General features: G+C 50.3%; 1 protein-coding gene across 3 annotated transcripts in view; it reads right to left on the bottom strand.

The window, feature by feature from the left end:
• CASR (calcium sensing receptor) overlaps positions 1–16,053 on the bottom strand; it is a 123,036-nt gene that overhangs the window by 19,209 nt on the left and 87,774 nt on the right. For all 3 annotated transcript variants that reach the window (XM_068266248.1, XM_068266250.1, XM_068266249.1), the window contains one exon: positions 3,926–4,753. In XM_068266248.1, coding sequence (XP_068122349.1) covers positions 3,926–4,753 — 828 coding nt within the window. The remainder of the gene's footprint in view (positions 1–3,925; positions 4,754–16,053) is intronic.

Raw genomic sequence — 16,053 nt, 5'->3', positions numbered from 1 at the left:
ATATAGAATGGAGAGCATCAGGGTGACTCCGGTGTTCAGGTCAGGAGACCCCACTCTTGGAGAGAGCTGCTGTGCTGAGAGCAGAGAGCTAGGAGTACCAGAGGGTCCTGAGTTGAGGCCGGGTGCCCTGCCATTTAGAATGGAAAGAATCAGGGAGACTGGAGATAATTATAATCCTGACACCATCCCAGTGTGAATGAGGTCTTGCACTGGCTGCAAATATCCACATCCCAGGTAGGCTGGGATTGAATTGAGCCAATCATAGAGTGTAGCTGCCAGTTAATTAACCAGCTGATTGGCGGCTGCTAGCTTTTACTAGCTCAACTCCTTTCTTTTGTTTACTAGAGTACTCATCTGCATACAAGTATTACTGTGGGCCACAACGGTCAATTCACACAAAGTTTTCAGTTCCACGGAGTGGAGGAATGGGCATAGAGAATGGACCCATGCTTTCCTATGTGCCTGTTCATACATGTCTGTTTTCATGTTTGTTGGTTACATTATCACCACTAAAGCCTGGTACACACTTTCAATCGTGATCAGCCAATCACTGACCAATTTTACCACCTCCATGTAGTATGAGGGTCAACAGATATTGAATACTATGAGCAGATGGTGTAGGTAAACCCTCATACTATATGAAGGGGGTAAATATGGTCAATGATTGTCCTAGGGGTGTTGCTACTAGCCCCAAAGATCAGTGGCACGTGCCCCAGATCTATCCTGGGGTGCCCCGTTTGTCCCCCAGGCAGCATGGCACCACAGCACCCAGCATGGCATTACAGCACCCAGCATGCCACATAGAGGCACTATAGCACCCAGCATGGCACCACAGCACCCAGCATGGCATTACAGCACCCAGCATGGCATTACAGCACCCAGCATGCCACATAGAGGCACTATAGCACCCAGCATGGCACCACAGCACCCAGCATGGCATTACAGCACCCAGCATGCCACATAGAGGCACTATAGCACCCAGCATGGCACCACAGCACCCAGCATGGCATTACAGCACCCAGCATGCCACATAGAGGTACCATAGCACCCAGCATGGCACCACAGCACCCAGCATGGCATTACAGCACCCAGCATGCCACATAGAGGCACTATAGCACCCAGCATGGCACCACAGCACCCAGCATGGTATTACAGCACCCAGCATGCCACATAGAGGTACCATAGCACCCAGCATGGCACCACAGCACCCAGCATGGCATTACAGCACCCAGCATGCCACATAGAGGCACTATAGCACCCAGCATGGCATTACAGCACCCAGCATGGCATTACAGCACCCAGCATGCCACATAGAGGCACTATAGCACCCAGCATGGCACCACAGCACCCAGCATGGTATTACAGCACCCAGCATGCCACATAGAGGTACCATAGCACCCAGCATGGCACCACAGCACCCAGCATGGCATTACAGCACCCAGCATGCCACATAGAGGCACTATAGCACCCAGCATGGCACCACAGCACCCAGCATGGTATTACAGCACCCAGCATGCCACATAGAGGTACCATAGCACCCAGCATGGCACCACAGCACCCAGCATGGCATTACAGCACCCAGCATGCCACATAGAGGCACTATAGCACCCAGCATGGCACCACAGCACCCAGCATGGTATTACAGCACCCAGCGTGCCACATAAAGGCACCATAGCACCCAGCATGGCACCACAGCACCCAGCATGGCATTACAGCACCCAGCATGCCACATAGAGGTACCATAGCACCCAGCATGGCACCACAGCACCCAGCATGGCATTACAGCACCCAGCGTGCCACATAAAGGCACCATAGCACCCATCATGGCACCACAGCACCCAGCATGGCATTACAGCACCCAGTGTGCCTCATATAGGCACCATAGCACCCAGAATGGCACCAGAGCACAGCAATGGGGTGTATGCTGGGTGCTATGGTGCCTCTATGTGGACATATTGGGTGCTGTGATGCCTTTATGGGGGACTGCAGGGAGCTGTAGTTCTTCTATGGGGACATGCTGGGAGTTGTGGTGGGGTGGGAACCTTGGAGAGGGTCCACTAGAAAGTCAGGGAATGATATTTTGTATTAATGGAAAGGGGAGCTTCATCCAACATTTTGCTGGGCAGGCCTACTTAGACTGCTGAGAAGCTCATGTAAATTTGGCACCACCCATAACCACACCCACACTGCTGTGCATGGCCACACCCATTTTTCAGCTGGAGTGCCCAAAAGTGCCCCCAATCTCTTAGGATCCTAGATTGGATCCTGGATTGTCCCATCAAAATGTAAAGTGTGTACCAGGCTTTACAATTTTGATCTGCTCAATGTTTACGATAGAATGCATAGCATGCATCCTTTCCTGAGTGCAGTGGACACCTCAACAGACCTCTGGAGTAGTACAGTGTATCTGTACTGTGTGTATGCACTACCTGTCCAGCACAGAAGGTAGCCAAAGGTGGAACTGTAAAAAGTCAAAGTGCACAGGGCCAAAGACTGCACCTTGGGGAACTCCATCAAAGAAAAAAAAACACATCAGTGAAGAAGATGTTGACTAAGTAGTAAGAAAAGTAATAGAACCAAGATCCCAGTTTCTCAAATCCAGCGGACAAGGTTTGTAGTAGGAGATCTCCCTGTGTCCTGGAGGTGATGTAATCCCTCCTTGCAGAATAAGAGTGGAATTTCCCAGGCCAGCCTATAGAGAGACACGCAGCTGCTTCTGCAGAGACACAGCGGATCTGCCAACACTGGACTAATTCATAAAACAGGCGGAAAATCACCGCATCTTGCTACAGATTAAACACAATTAGGGGACACGTGTCTCTTGTCCAGAGCCGCAGCGCTCTCCCTCTTCCGTGCCCCGTGTCCGCTGTCTGCTCTAATTAGACAACGTCTGTTCCACAGAGCGCCATCCGCACCCAGGAAAGAACCGCAAGGATTAATCAACAACCCCGGGACACAGGAAGAGCGTAGATCTGCTCCTTCTCTAATTAATACACACGGCAATTAGAAATTACACTACAAAGGCTGCAGAAAAGAAGCCTGACAACTTTACACTCAAAGTGACCCTGTCATGTCACGCACTTCCTACTGACAACGTTCACCATGCACCTGCTAAATACTTCATACCGAAATCTGTGCCCCAAGCCCTGGCTTGCTGGGTGGATACTATTCAATAGCGCCTCAGCTTTTACCAATTTGAGGTTAAAGGGAACCTGAAGTGAAGAATAGGGAGGCTGCTATCTTCATTCCTTTATAAACAATGCCAGTTGCCCAACTGTCATGCTGAGCTTTTGACTATAGTTGTGTTTGAGTCACACACCTGCAACAAGCATGCAGCTAGGGGATAGCTTATGCCGATGGTTTCTGTGATTGTAACAACACCAGGTTCCTCTGAAAGACAAAAGGAGACCAGGTGCTTGGTGTTCTGAGGACCTGACCTACAGTAGTTCCTCCTTTAATTTCCTGATGAAGCAGGTTTGCACATGTGAAACGTGTTGCATCATGGAGTAGTCAAATAAAGTTTATTATTGAACTGAAACCAACAAAATTGTGTCTTCTATTGGGGAGGTAAGTTTCCACCACTTCCTCCCATTTTATTCTTTTTAGCAAAAACAGTTTTTATCCTTTTTTTTGCACCGCTGTAGTGTTACAGGAGCCCAATGGGGCAGAATCGTGTAAGATTCATTAAAGAAAATGGCTAAGGATGTATGCACTTACAAAGGCAGGTTGCAAAGTCTTCCATTCACCATCAGAGCAGGCGGAAAATTAACCGTCCTGGCTCGGTTTTCGAAGTCTGTAACAGGAACTGGTCGGTTACACTCGAATGCTGTCTATTACAAACAAAAAAAACCTATCACCTCTAAAGAGGTATGATAAGACACTAAAACAGGGGTAGAGGCACCCAATTCATAAAAAAAGGTCCTACCTGCCAGGCCTCCACCTTCTTGATATCCGCACACGATCCATTGGCAAAGAGTCCTTTTCCAGGGATGCAGGTATACATGTCTTGCAGTGCGTGGGCGATAGAGTATACAGCTAAATACACATTGTACGATATCCGCAAATGAGTGTAATCCAGGTATGGCGTCTCCACGCTGGTGATGTTTTCCTCACCGGTGCATGCCGTGATGTTGGGATTCTCCTCGCTTTTCCTAGAGTTTGCTGACATGTAGCAGTTGAAGGTCTCTTCCCAGAATTCCTTGAGAAAACCATTGCTACTGGACATCTTGGGGTGGACTTTCTGAAGGAACTCACGAAATCCAGGAATCTGTCCGGCCCTCAAGGCAAACCCAATAGTGCCCCCAATAACATGAAAATATTCTGGTAGAGCAATCAAGGACGAGCTGGCCCAGGCCTCGCTAGCAAGCCATATACGTCCTGTGATATTACGACGGACAATCACTTTGATGAGCGGCTCAAGGTCGGGCCCGCTGGAGAAGACCACAATCACTTTGGCTGTTGAGTTTTGGATGACATCCACCACTTTCTCGATCTCCTCCGTGGGCGTGTACTGGGATATGAGCTCGCTGAAGTCAATGCAGATGTCTCGCTCCTCGGCCTCTTCTCGGAACTTCTCAATCCCTGGCCGGCCATAGTCATCGTCCGCGGCAATGGTCCCCACCCAGTTCCACTGGAAGTGCTCAATGATGTCCGCCATGGCCGTAGCTTGGTGCTCATCATTGGGCATTGTGCGCAAGAAAGATTTGTAGTGGTTCTTATTACTGAGAAGGCGACTGGAGGAGGCGTAACTGACCTGTAAAAGAGCATATGTTCGTATTAGACCTTTGTGCACCGAAACTCAAACAGAAAATAGATTGTATTTTTCATGCTGTTTCCCTCTCTGCAGTCTGTCCTACACTAACCTCATACTAAGCATAACCCTGAAACATGGCCACCATTGAAAGTGTGCATTGTCCTATTGTTATGCACTACCATATTATTATTATTATGTATTTATATAGCGCTGATATATTCTTCTGCAGCACTGTATAGAGTACATAGTTATGTCACTGACTGTCCTCAGAAGAGCTCACAATCTAATCCCTACCATAGTCATAGTCTAATGTCCTACCATATTATTATTATGTATTTATATAGCACTGACATCTTCTGCAGCACATTACACAATACAGTCTTTTCACTGACTGTCCTCAGAATAGCTCACAATCTAATCCTATCATAGTCTAATGTCCTACCATATTATTATTGTGTATTTATACAGCACTGAGATCTTCTGCAGCACTTTACAGAGTACATAGTCATGTCACTGACTGTCCTCAGAGGAGCTCACAATCTAATCCCCACCATAGTCATAGCCTAATGTCCTACCATATTATTCATATGTATTTATATAGCACTGATATCACTTGCAGAACTTTACAGAGTACATAGCCATGTCACTGACTGTCCTCAGTGGAGCTCACAATCTAATCCCACCATAGTCATAGTCTAATGTCCTACCTTATTATTATCATGTATTTATATAGCACTGACATCTTCTGCAGCACTTTACAGAGTACATAGTCATGTCACTGACTGTCCTCAGAGGAGCTCACAGTCTAATCCTATCAAAGTCTAATGTCCTACCTTATTATTATTATGTATTTATATAGCACTGACATCTTCTGCAGCACATTACAGAGTACATAGTCACGTCACTGACTGTCCTCAGAGGAGCTCACAGTCTAATCCTACCATAGTCATAGCCTAATGTCCTACCATATTATTATTATGTATATATATAGCACTGACATCTTCTGCAGCACATTACAGAGTACATAGTCACGTCACTGACTGTCCTCAGAGGAGCTCACAGTCTAATCCTACCATAGTCATAGTCTAATGTTGAATCTTTGTAGTATTACACATATTAAAATAAAAGGAAGTTGCACAGCATATTATCTAATGACCAGACTGAACTTTCTGTCTTGGATAGAGATGGGGGAATTTTATTGTTTTTGTATTTGCAGTGTCAGCGTCCCCTGGCTTCCTGTACCCATGAGATTTGGCATTAAGACAGAAGGTGGAATAATAGCTGCAATCAGCCTGCAAATGAATGCAGATGGGTCATTTTGCTCTCTGCTTGGTGAGATTTCCAGTTGGATAAGGGCTGGTTCAGACGGGCGTCTACGGAGCGTTTACCGCCAGAGTTCGGGACTTGGCGTTAAAAACGCTCCCATTCAAGTGAATGGGAGCGTTTGTACCAGGCTTTTACCAGCGTTTGGGTCCCGATTTTCCCTGGCATTCAAGGCGACCCTGGACGCTACATGTAGCGTCCTGAGGCAGCTAACCGCCACGGGTAATGGTCCCCTAGGGGAAGAAAAATGCCGACCGCATCCGGAAGCTACGTGAAGGCTGCTGAAAGCTGAACTCGTCGCCGCCGCAACGCCAACAAACGCCATGCCACAGAAAGCCGGGCAGACGCCCGTGTGAACCAGCCCTAAAGAGATTAGGACTATAGATACAGTTGTTTATCTCGTAAGCTTATTCTTACTTTCTTTAAAGTGAAGCTAAAGCCAAGTTAAAAAAATGAGATTAACTCACCTGGGGCTTCCCTCAGCCCCCTGCAGCCGATCGGTGCCCTCGCAGCCCCGCTCCGATGGTCCAGGACCCGCCGGCGAACACTTCCGGTTTGGCCGTCACAGGCCGACAGGCATGGGAGCGCGAGTGATTCTTTGCGTTCCCAGCCTGTATATCGCTGTATATCGCCCCCTATGCTGCTATTGCGGCCTCCTGGCCGCAATAGCAGCATGGGGGTGATATACAGGCTGGGAACGCGAAGAATCACTCGCGCTCCCATGCCTGTCGGCCTGTGACGGATAAACCGGAAGTGTTCGCCGGCGGGTCCTGGACCATCGGAGCTGGGCTGCGAGGGCACCGATTGGCTGCGGGGGGCTGAGGGAAGCCCCAAGTGAGTTAAGCTCATTTTTTTTTAACTTGGCTTTAGGGGTTCACTTTAAGGGCTGGCTCACACGGATGGCAGGCGATGTTGGACGGGCGGATGCCGCATTGTCCTGTGACGTCTTGTGCGGGGGGCGGTGGTACGGCAATCGTCGGCTTCTCATCGTGATCGGCTTTTTTCGTCCCTGCAAGGAGACATGAAGCCGCGGCAGCTAGGCGACCCTTGACGCTGCATGCGGTTTCTAGGGTCGGCTGAAACGATGTGGTAAATCGAGATCAAAAAGCCGCGTTTGTGCAATTGCTGGTAAGCGCCGGAAACCGCGCAATGCTAAACGCAATGCTAAACACGATGCTAAATGTTCCTATTAACTAGAATGGGAGCGTTTAGCAGATGAATCCCGAACGCTTGGCAAGCGTCCGTGTGAACCAGTGTGTGAACAGAGTGTGAACAGCGTCCGTGTGAACAGGGACAACCATACTATCCCAGGGAAAAAAAAAAAATATATATATATATATATATATATATATATATATATATATATATATATACCGGTGTATATATATATATATATATATATATATGTGTGTGTAGATGACTACTTGTTCTACTTACACAACAGATGTATTGTAGTGTCCATGTTTTGATTTCAGTGAATGTTATATGGTAGATAAAGAGAAACCTGTTCTAGGTGTTTTCCATCTTTACTGCCTCTGACTGAAACCAATCCTGATGTCATTTGCTCCCTTATTCTTTTTTTTTTCCTCCCAGAAACTGCACTATCATATCTATCTTGCTTTGTAATCACATGTGAGCACAGCATAGTTCAGGTTTATTTATTATTTAGCTATCAGAGGCACCCATATCCTATCCACCTTGCTGCAAGTCGCTGTGTATTGACCTGAGGAAGCTGGATAGTACCCATGAATAGAGTTGGGCCGAACCTCCGATTTTCGGTTCGCGAACCGGGTTCGCGAACTTTCGCGAAAGGTTCGGTTCGCGTTAAAGTTCGCGAACCGCAATAGACTTCAATGGGGATGCGAACTTTGAAAAAAAAAATTTATTATGCTGGCCACAAAAGTGATGGAAAAGATGTTTCAAGGGGTCTAACACCTGGAGGGGGGGATGGCGGAGTGGGATACATGCCAAAAGTCCCCGGGAAAAATCTGGATTTGACGCAAAGCAGCGTTTTAAGGGCAGAAATCACATTGAATGTTAAATGACAGGCCTAAAGTGCTTTCAAACATCTTGCATGTGTATACATCAATCAGGTAGTGTAATTAAGGTACTGCTTCACACTGACGCACCAAACTCATCGTGTAACGCACCGCAAACAGCTGTTTGTGTAGTGACGGCCGTGCTGGACTGGTGCGCACCATGGCGAGAGTGCAGGTTTTGGTGGCTTTACAGCCCATATGGTCAGTCACCTGGCTGATGTAGCTGAATGACAGAACAGTGACTGTCCAGCTGATCAAATTTGGTCTGACCACAATGAGGCAACGACCTTATTATCGTGGGTGTGCCCCCCGAGACACTCATCTAGGCGCCGGTCATTGCTCCATTGTGATACGCAAGCCCCTTCACCACGGCAAGGTAATGATCACGAAGGGGAATGGGCGCATGTTCATGCCTTTTCTTTTGTTGTTGCAGCTGCCCGCAGTGCAGCCAGAAAAATTAGGCAGTCATGTACACGCACCCGAAAAATTATTACAGCGGCCGCTGCTAGCAGCGGCCTAAAAAATTCAGCAATCCGCCTGGAGTCCCGGACCCTGTTGGTGGTGGCGGAGAAGGTAGTGAAGCGGCCTGCAGGCAGACATGCTGTGTGGAGGGACTGGGAGCGACTTAGTCTTCTTGGGGCAGGCCAGGCAGCCAGTCACACGGCGTGCAGGCAGAGATGCTGTATGTGCGGGGACTGACTTAGTCTTGGGGCGGGCAGCAGCCCTCCGGGATCCATGCCTCATTCATTTTTATAAAGGTGAGGTACTTAACACTTTTGTGACTTAGGCGACTTCTCTTCTCTGTGACAATGCCTCCAGCTGCGCTGAAGGTCCTTTCTGAGAGGACGCTTGCGGCAGGGCAGGAGAGAAGTTGGATGGCAAATTGGGACAGCTCTGGCCACAGGTCAAGCCTGCGCACCCAGTAGTTCAAGGGTTCCTCATCGCTGTTCACAGCAGTGTCTACATCCACACTTAAGGCCAGGTAGTCGGCTACCTGCCGTTCCAGGCGTTGGTGGAGGGTGGATCCGGAAGGGCTACGGCGAGGCGTTGGACTAAAGAACGTCCGCATGTCCGACATCACCATGAGATCGCTGGAGCGTCCTGTCTTTGACTGCGTGGACACGGGAGGAGGATTAGTGGCAGTGGTACCTTGCTGGCGTTGTGCCGTCACATCACCCTTAAAGGCATTGTAAAGCATAGTTGACAGCTGGTTCTGCATGTGCTGCATCCTTTCCACCTTCCGGTGAGTTGGTAACAGGTCCGCCACTTTGTGCCTGTACCGAGGGTCTAGTAGTGTGGCCACCCAGTACAGCTCATTCCCCTTGAGGTTTTTTATACGGGGGTCCCTCAACAGGCAGGACAGCATAAAAGACGACATCTGCACAAAGTCGGATCCAGTACCCTCCATCTCCTCTTGCTCTTCCTCAGTGACGTCAGGTAAGTCAACCTCCTCCCCCCAGCCGCGAACAATACCACGGGAAGGTTGCGCAGCACAAGCCCCCTGCGACGCCTGCTGCGGTTGTTCTCCTGCCGCTGTCCCCTCCTCCTCCTCCTCCTCCCCCAAAGAAACACCTTGCTCATCATCCTCTGAGTCTGACTCATCTTCTGCACATGACCTCTCTTCTTCCTCCTCCTCCCCCCTCTGTGCTGCCGCAGGTGTTGAGGAAACAGCTGGGTCTGATGAAAATTGGTCCCATGCCTGTTCCTGCCGTAACGGTTCCTGGTCACGCTCATTCGCAGCTTCATCCGCCACTCTACGCACAGCACGCTCCAAGAAGTACGCGTAGGGAATTAAGTCGCTGATGGTGCCCTCACTGCGGCTCACCAGGTTGGTCACCTCCTCAAACGGCCGCATGAGCCTGCATGCATTTTTCATCATTGTCCAGTTGTCGGGCCAGAACATCCCCATCTTCCCAGACTGTTTCGTTCTACTCCAGTTGTAGAGGTACTGGGTGACGGCTTTCTTCTGTTCTAGCAGGCGGGAGAACATGAGGAGGGTCGAGTTCCAGCGAGTGGGGCTATCGCAAATGAGGCGTCTCACCGGCATGTTGTTTTTACGCTGAATTTCTGCAAATCGTGCCATGGCTGTGTAAGAGCGCCTCAAATGCCCACAGAACTTCCTGGCCTGCTTCAGGACATCCGCTAAGCCAGGGTACTTTGCCACAAATCTTTGAACCACCAGATTCATGACATGTGCCATGCAGGGTATGTGTGTCAGCTTCCCCATATGCAAAGCGGCAAGCAGATTGCTGCCGTTGTCGCACACCACGTTGCCTATCTCCAGGTGGTGCGGGGTCAGCCACTCATCCACCTGTTTCTTAAGAGCAGCCAGGAGAGCTGCTCCAGTGTGACTCTCCGCTTTGAGACAAGCCATGTCTAAGATGGCGTGACACCGTCGTACCTGGCATGCAGCATAGGCCCTGCGGAGCTGGGGCTGTGTAGCTGGAGAGGAGAACTGCCACTCAGCCAAGGAGGAGGAGGAGGACAGCGAAGAGCATGTAGCAGGAGGAGAGGAGGTGGCAGGAGGCCTGCCTGCAAGCCGTGGAGGTGTCACAATTTGGTCCGCCGCTTTCTGCTTGCCATCGTTCACCACCAGGTTCACCCAATGGGCTGTGTAGGTAATGTAGCGGCCCTGCCCGTGCTTGGCAGACCAGGCATCCGTGGTCAGGTGTACCCTTGACCCAACGCTCTTCGCAAGAGATGACACCACTTGCCTCTCAACTTCACGGTGCAGTTGGGGTATGGCCTTTCTGGAAAAATAAGTGCGGCCTGGCATCTTCCACTGCGGTGTTCCGATGGCCACAAATTTACGGAAGGCCTCAGAGTCCACCAGCCGGTATGGTAACAGCTGGCGAGCTAACAGTTCCGCCACGCCAGCTGTCAGACGCCGGGCAAGGGGGTGACTGGCCAAAAGTGGCTTCTTCCGCTCAAACATTTCCTTCACGGACACCTGACTGCTGCTGTGGGCAGAGGAGCAGGAACCGCTCAAGGGCAGAGACGGAGTGGAGGAGGGTGCCTGTGAAGGTGCAAGGGAGAGAGCGGCATAAGCAGATGATGCACCTGAAGGAGGAAGAGGAGAAGGAGGGTGACTTTGCTTTTGTGTGCTGCTGCTGCTTTTGCTCAGGTGGCCATCCCATTGCTGTTTGTGCCTTTTCTGCAGGTGCCTTCGTAAGGCACTTGTCCCTACGTGAGTGTTGGCCTTTCCACGGCTCAATTTTTGTTGGCAGAGCGAACAGATGGCTTTGGTCCGATCTGAGGCACACACATTAAAAAATTTCCACACCGCTGAGCCACCCTGGGATGTGGGCACCTCAGCAGCTGATGCTGAAGGGCAAGTTGGCTGGCTGTACATAGGTGGCGAATCTGGCGATACATGGTGCCGGACTCTGCCACCAGCTGTTTCTGACGAAGAGCTGCCCCAGCTTCTTTCAGCAACTTCTATCCTCCTACTACTCTCTGACTCCCCCTCTGAACTGTCCCCCTCTTCATCTCCTCTATTGGGAACATACAGAGGATCCCTATCATCGTCATCATCGTAATCATCCTGCCCAGCTTCGCTTGCCTCAGAAAAATCCAAATGTGTAGGTCCTTCATCCTCCTTACACGTTACATCCATAGTGTTGTCGCGTAACGCAGACATATGAGCTGGTGAAAATTCATCTGGCTGTAACAATGGCTGTGCATCAGTGATTTCACCACCACTAAATAATTCTTGCGAAGTGTCAAATGCAGCGGAAGTGGTGCTAGTAGTAGCGCTGGTGGCTGAGCAAGATGAGGTGTTCTGTGTCGCTAAATACTCAACCACGTCCTGACAATCTTGGGAGGTGATGGGACGTGCCTTCTTCCGAGCACTGTACTGTGGGCCAGGTCCACACGAAATTACATTTACACGACCTCGCGCAGACCTGCCGGGTGGCCTTCCTCTGCCTCTGCCACTACCTCTTCCTCTTCCTCTACCTGTTTTGTCCATATCGGGTATGCACGGAGTGGTATATCACACTGCGTGCACTCACGTAGGTAGGTGGGTTCACTTAACTGCACAGGTATGCGCACTGATGCGGTGGGTTCACTGAACAGTACAGGTATACAGTGGCGGGTTCACTGAACACAACAGGTATGCAGTGGCGTGTTCACTAAACAGGTATACAGTGGCAGGTCCACTGAACAGAACAGGTATACAGTGGCAGGTCCACTGAACAGAACAGGTATACAGTGGCGGGTCCACTGAACAGAACAGGTATACAGTGGCGGGTTCACAGAACAGGTATGCAGTGGCAGGTTCACTGAACACAACAGGTATGCAGTGGCGTGTTCACTAAACAGGTATACAGTGGCAGGTCCACTGAACAGAACAGGTATACAGTGGCGGGTTCACAGAACAGGTATACAGTGGCGGGTCCACTGAACAGAACAGGTATACAGTGGCGGGTTCACAGAACAGGTATGCAGTGGCAGGTTCACTGAACACAACAGGTATGCAGTGGCGTGTTCACTAAACAGGTATACAGTGGCAGGTCCACTGAACAGAACAGGTATACAGTGGCGGGTTCACAGAACAGGTATACAGTGGCGGGTCCACTGAACAGAACAGGTATACAGTGGCGGGTTCACAGAACAGGTATACAGTGGCGGGTCCACTGAACAGAACAGGTATACAGTGGCGGGTTCACAGAACAGGTATACAGTGGCGGGTCCACTGAACAGAACAGGTATACAGTGGCGGGTTCACAGAACAGGTATACAGTGGCAGGATCACTGAACAGGTATGCAGTGGCAGGATCACAGTACAGGTATGCAGTGGGCTGAGGGCTCACTGAACAGAACAGGTATGCTGTGGCAGGATCACTGAACAGCTATGCAGTGGCAGGATCACAGTACAGGTATGCAGTGGGCTGAGGGCTCACTGAACAGAACAGGTATGCTGTGGCAGGATCACTGAACAGGTATGCAGTGGCAGGATCACAGTACAGGTATGCAGTGGGCTGGGGGCTCACTGAACAGAACAGGTATGCTGTGGCAGGATCACTGAACAGCTATGCAGTGGCAGGATCACAGTACAGGTATGCAGTGGGCTGAGGGCTCACTGAACAGAACAGGTATGCTGTGGCAGGATCACTGAACAGCTATGCAGTGGCAGGATCACAGTACAGGTATGCAGTGGGCTGAGGGCTCACTGAACAGAACAGGTATGCTGTGGCAGGATCACTGAACAGGTATGCAGTGGCAGGATCACAGTACAGGTATGCAGTGGGCTGAGGGCTCACTGAACAGAACAGGTATGCTGTGGCAGGATCACTGAACAGGTATGCAGTGGCAGTATCACAGTACAGGTATGCAGTGGGCTGAGGGCTCACTGAACAGAACAGGTATGCTGTGGCAGGATCACTGAACAGGTATGCAGTGGCAGGATCACAGTACAGGTATGCAGTGGGCTGAGGGCTCACTGAACAGAACAGGTATGCTGTGGCAGGATCACTGAACAGCTATGCAGTGGCAGGATCACAGTACAGGTATGCAGTGGGCTGAGGGCTCACTGAACAGAACAGGTATGCTGTGGCAGGATCACTGAACAGGTATGCAGTGGCAGGATCACAGTACAGGTATGCAGTGGGCTGGGGGCTCACTGAACAGAACAGGTATGCTGTGGCAGGATCACTGAACAGCTATGCAGTGGCAGGATCACAGTACAGGTATGCAGTGGGCTGAGGGCTCACTGAACAGAACAGGTATGCTGTGGCAGGATCACTGAACAGGTATGCAGTGGCAGTATCACAGTACAGGTATGCAGTGGGCTGAGGGCTCACTGAACAGAACAGGTATGCTGTGGCAGGATCACTGAACAGGTATGCAGTGGCAGGATCACAGTACAGGTATGCAGTGGGCTGAGGGCTCACTGAACAGAACAGGTATGCTGTGGCAGGATCACTGAACAGCTATGCAGTGGCAGGATCACAGTACAGGTATGCAGTGGGCTGAGGGCTCACTGAACAGAACAGGTATGCTGTGGCAGGATCACTGAACAGGTATGCAGTGGCAGGATCACAGTACAGGTATGCAGTGGGCTGAGGGCTCACTGAACAGAACAGGTATGCTGTGGCAGGATCACTGAACAGGTATGCAGTGGCAGGATCACAGTACAGGTATGCAGTGGGCTGGGGGCTCACTGAACAGAACAGGTATGCTGTGGCAGGATCACTGAACAGCTATGCAGTGGCAGGATCACAGTACAGGTATGCAGTGGGCTGAGGGCTCACTGAACAGAACAGGTATGCTGTGGCAGGATCACTGAACAGCTATGCAGTGGCAGGATCACAGTACAGGTATGCAGTGGGCTGAGGGCTCACTGAACAGAACAGGTATGCTGTGGCAGGATCACTGAACAGGTATGCAGTGGCAGGATCACAGTACAGGTATGCAGTGGGCTGAGGGCTCACTGAACAGAACAGGTATGCTGTGGCAGGATCACTGAACAGGTATGCAGTGGCAGTATCACAGTACAGGTATGCAGTGGGCTGAGGGCTCACTGAACAGAACAGGTATGCTGTGGCAGGATCACTGAACAGGTATGCAGTGGCAGGATCACAGTACAGGTATGCAGTGGGCTGAGGGCTCACTGAACAGAACAGGTATGCTGTGGCAGGATCACTGAACAGCTATGCAGTGGCAGGATCACAGTACAGGTATGCAGTGGGCTGAGGGCTCACTGAACAGAACAGGTATGCTGTGGCAGGATCACTGAACAGGTATGCAGTGGCAGGATCACAGTACAGGTATGCAGTGGGCTGAGGGCTCACTGAACAGAACAGGTATGCTGTGGCAGGATCACTGAACAGGTATGCAGTGGCAGGATCACAGTACAGGTATGCAGTGGGCTGGGGGCTCACTGAACAGAACAGGTATGCTGTGGCAGGATCACTGAACAGCTATGCAGTGGCAGGATCACAGTACAGGTATGCAGTGGGCTGAGGGCTCACTGAACAGAACAGGTATGCTGTGGCAGGATCACTGAACAGGTATGCAGTGGCAGGATCACAGTACAGGTATGCAGTGGGCTGAGGGCTCACTGAACAGAACAGGTATGCTGTGGCAGGATCACTGAACAGCTATGCAGTGGCAGGATCACAGTACAGGTATGCAGTGGGCTGAGGGCTCACTGAACAGAACAGGTATGCTGTGGCAGGATCACTGAACAGCTATGCAGTGGCAGGATCACAGTACAGGTATGCAGTGGGCTGAGGGCTCACTGAACAGAACAGGTATGCAGCCAGGAAGAAGTTAAGCCTAACTAATCTTTCCCTGAGAGACAGTCTGCAGCAGCTCGCCCTACTCTGACTAATGCAGGCACACGAGTGGCCGTAATGGCCGCCGCTGCCTGCCTTATATAAGGGGGGGTGGGGCTCCAGGGGCTAGTGTAGCCTAATTGGCTACACTGGGCCTGCTGACTGTGATGTAGAGGGTCAAAGTTGACCCTCAGGTGCATTATGGGGCGAACCGAACTTCTTCCGCAAAAGGTTCGCGTGCGGTACCCGCACGCGAACCACCTAAGTTCGCGCGAACCCCGTTCGCCGGCGAACCGTTCGGCCCAACTCTACCCATGAAACGTGTTGTCTATTTTGTGTTTTGAATAAATAGTTTTCCAGTACTACTGCTGTTTTTTGATGCTAGAAAAGGTAAGAGATTACCTCTCATTTGTATTTTATCTATTAGAAGTTTAGATATATTTTTGCACATGTGCACCTCTATCGTTACGAGTATCCAGATAAATCTCATTTGGAGGTAACAGTATTTTTCAGTAAAAACTACAAACCTAGAAGAGCGACCATCCAGCTTCCGGGAGGACCTGGAAAACCATGTGGGGAGGCGTTAATTTCCTGCTGGCTTATACAGGATCTTCTCAAAAAATTAGCATATTGTGATAAAGTTCATTATTTTCTGTAA

This window comes from Hyperolius riggenbachi, chromosome 2 (assembly GCF_040937935.1).
Source record: "Hyperolius riggenbachi isolate aHypRig1 chromosome 2, aHypRig1.pri, whole genome shotgun sequence".
Classification (NCBI taxonomy): Eukaryota; Metazoa; Chordata; class Amphibia; order Anura; family Hyperoliidae; genus Hyperolius; species Hyperolius riggenbachi.
Note: the sequence above shows the minus strand (reverse complement) of the source record. Positions and strands in the feature narration are given on the sequence as shown.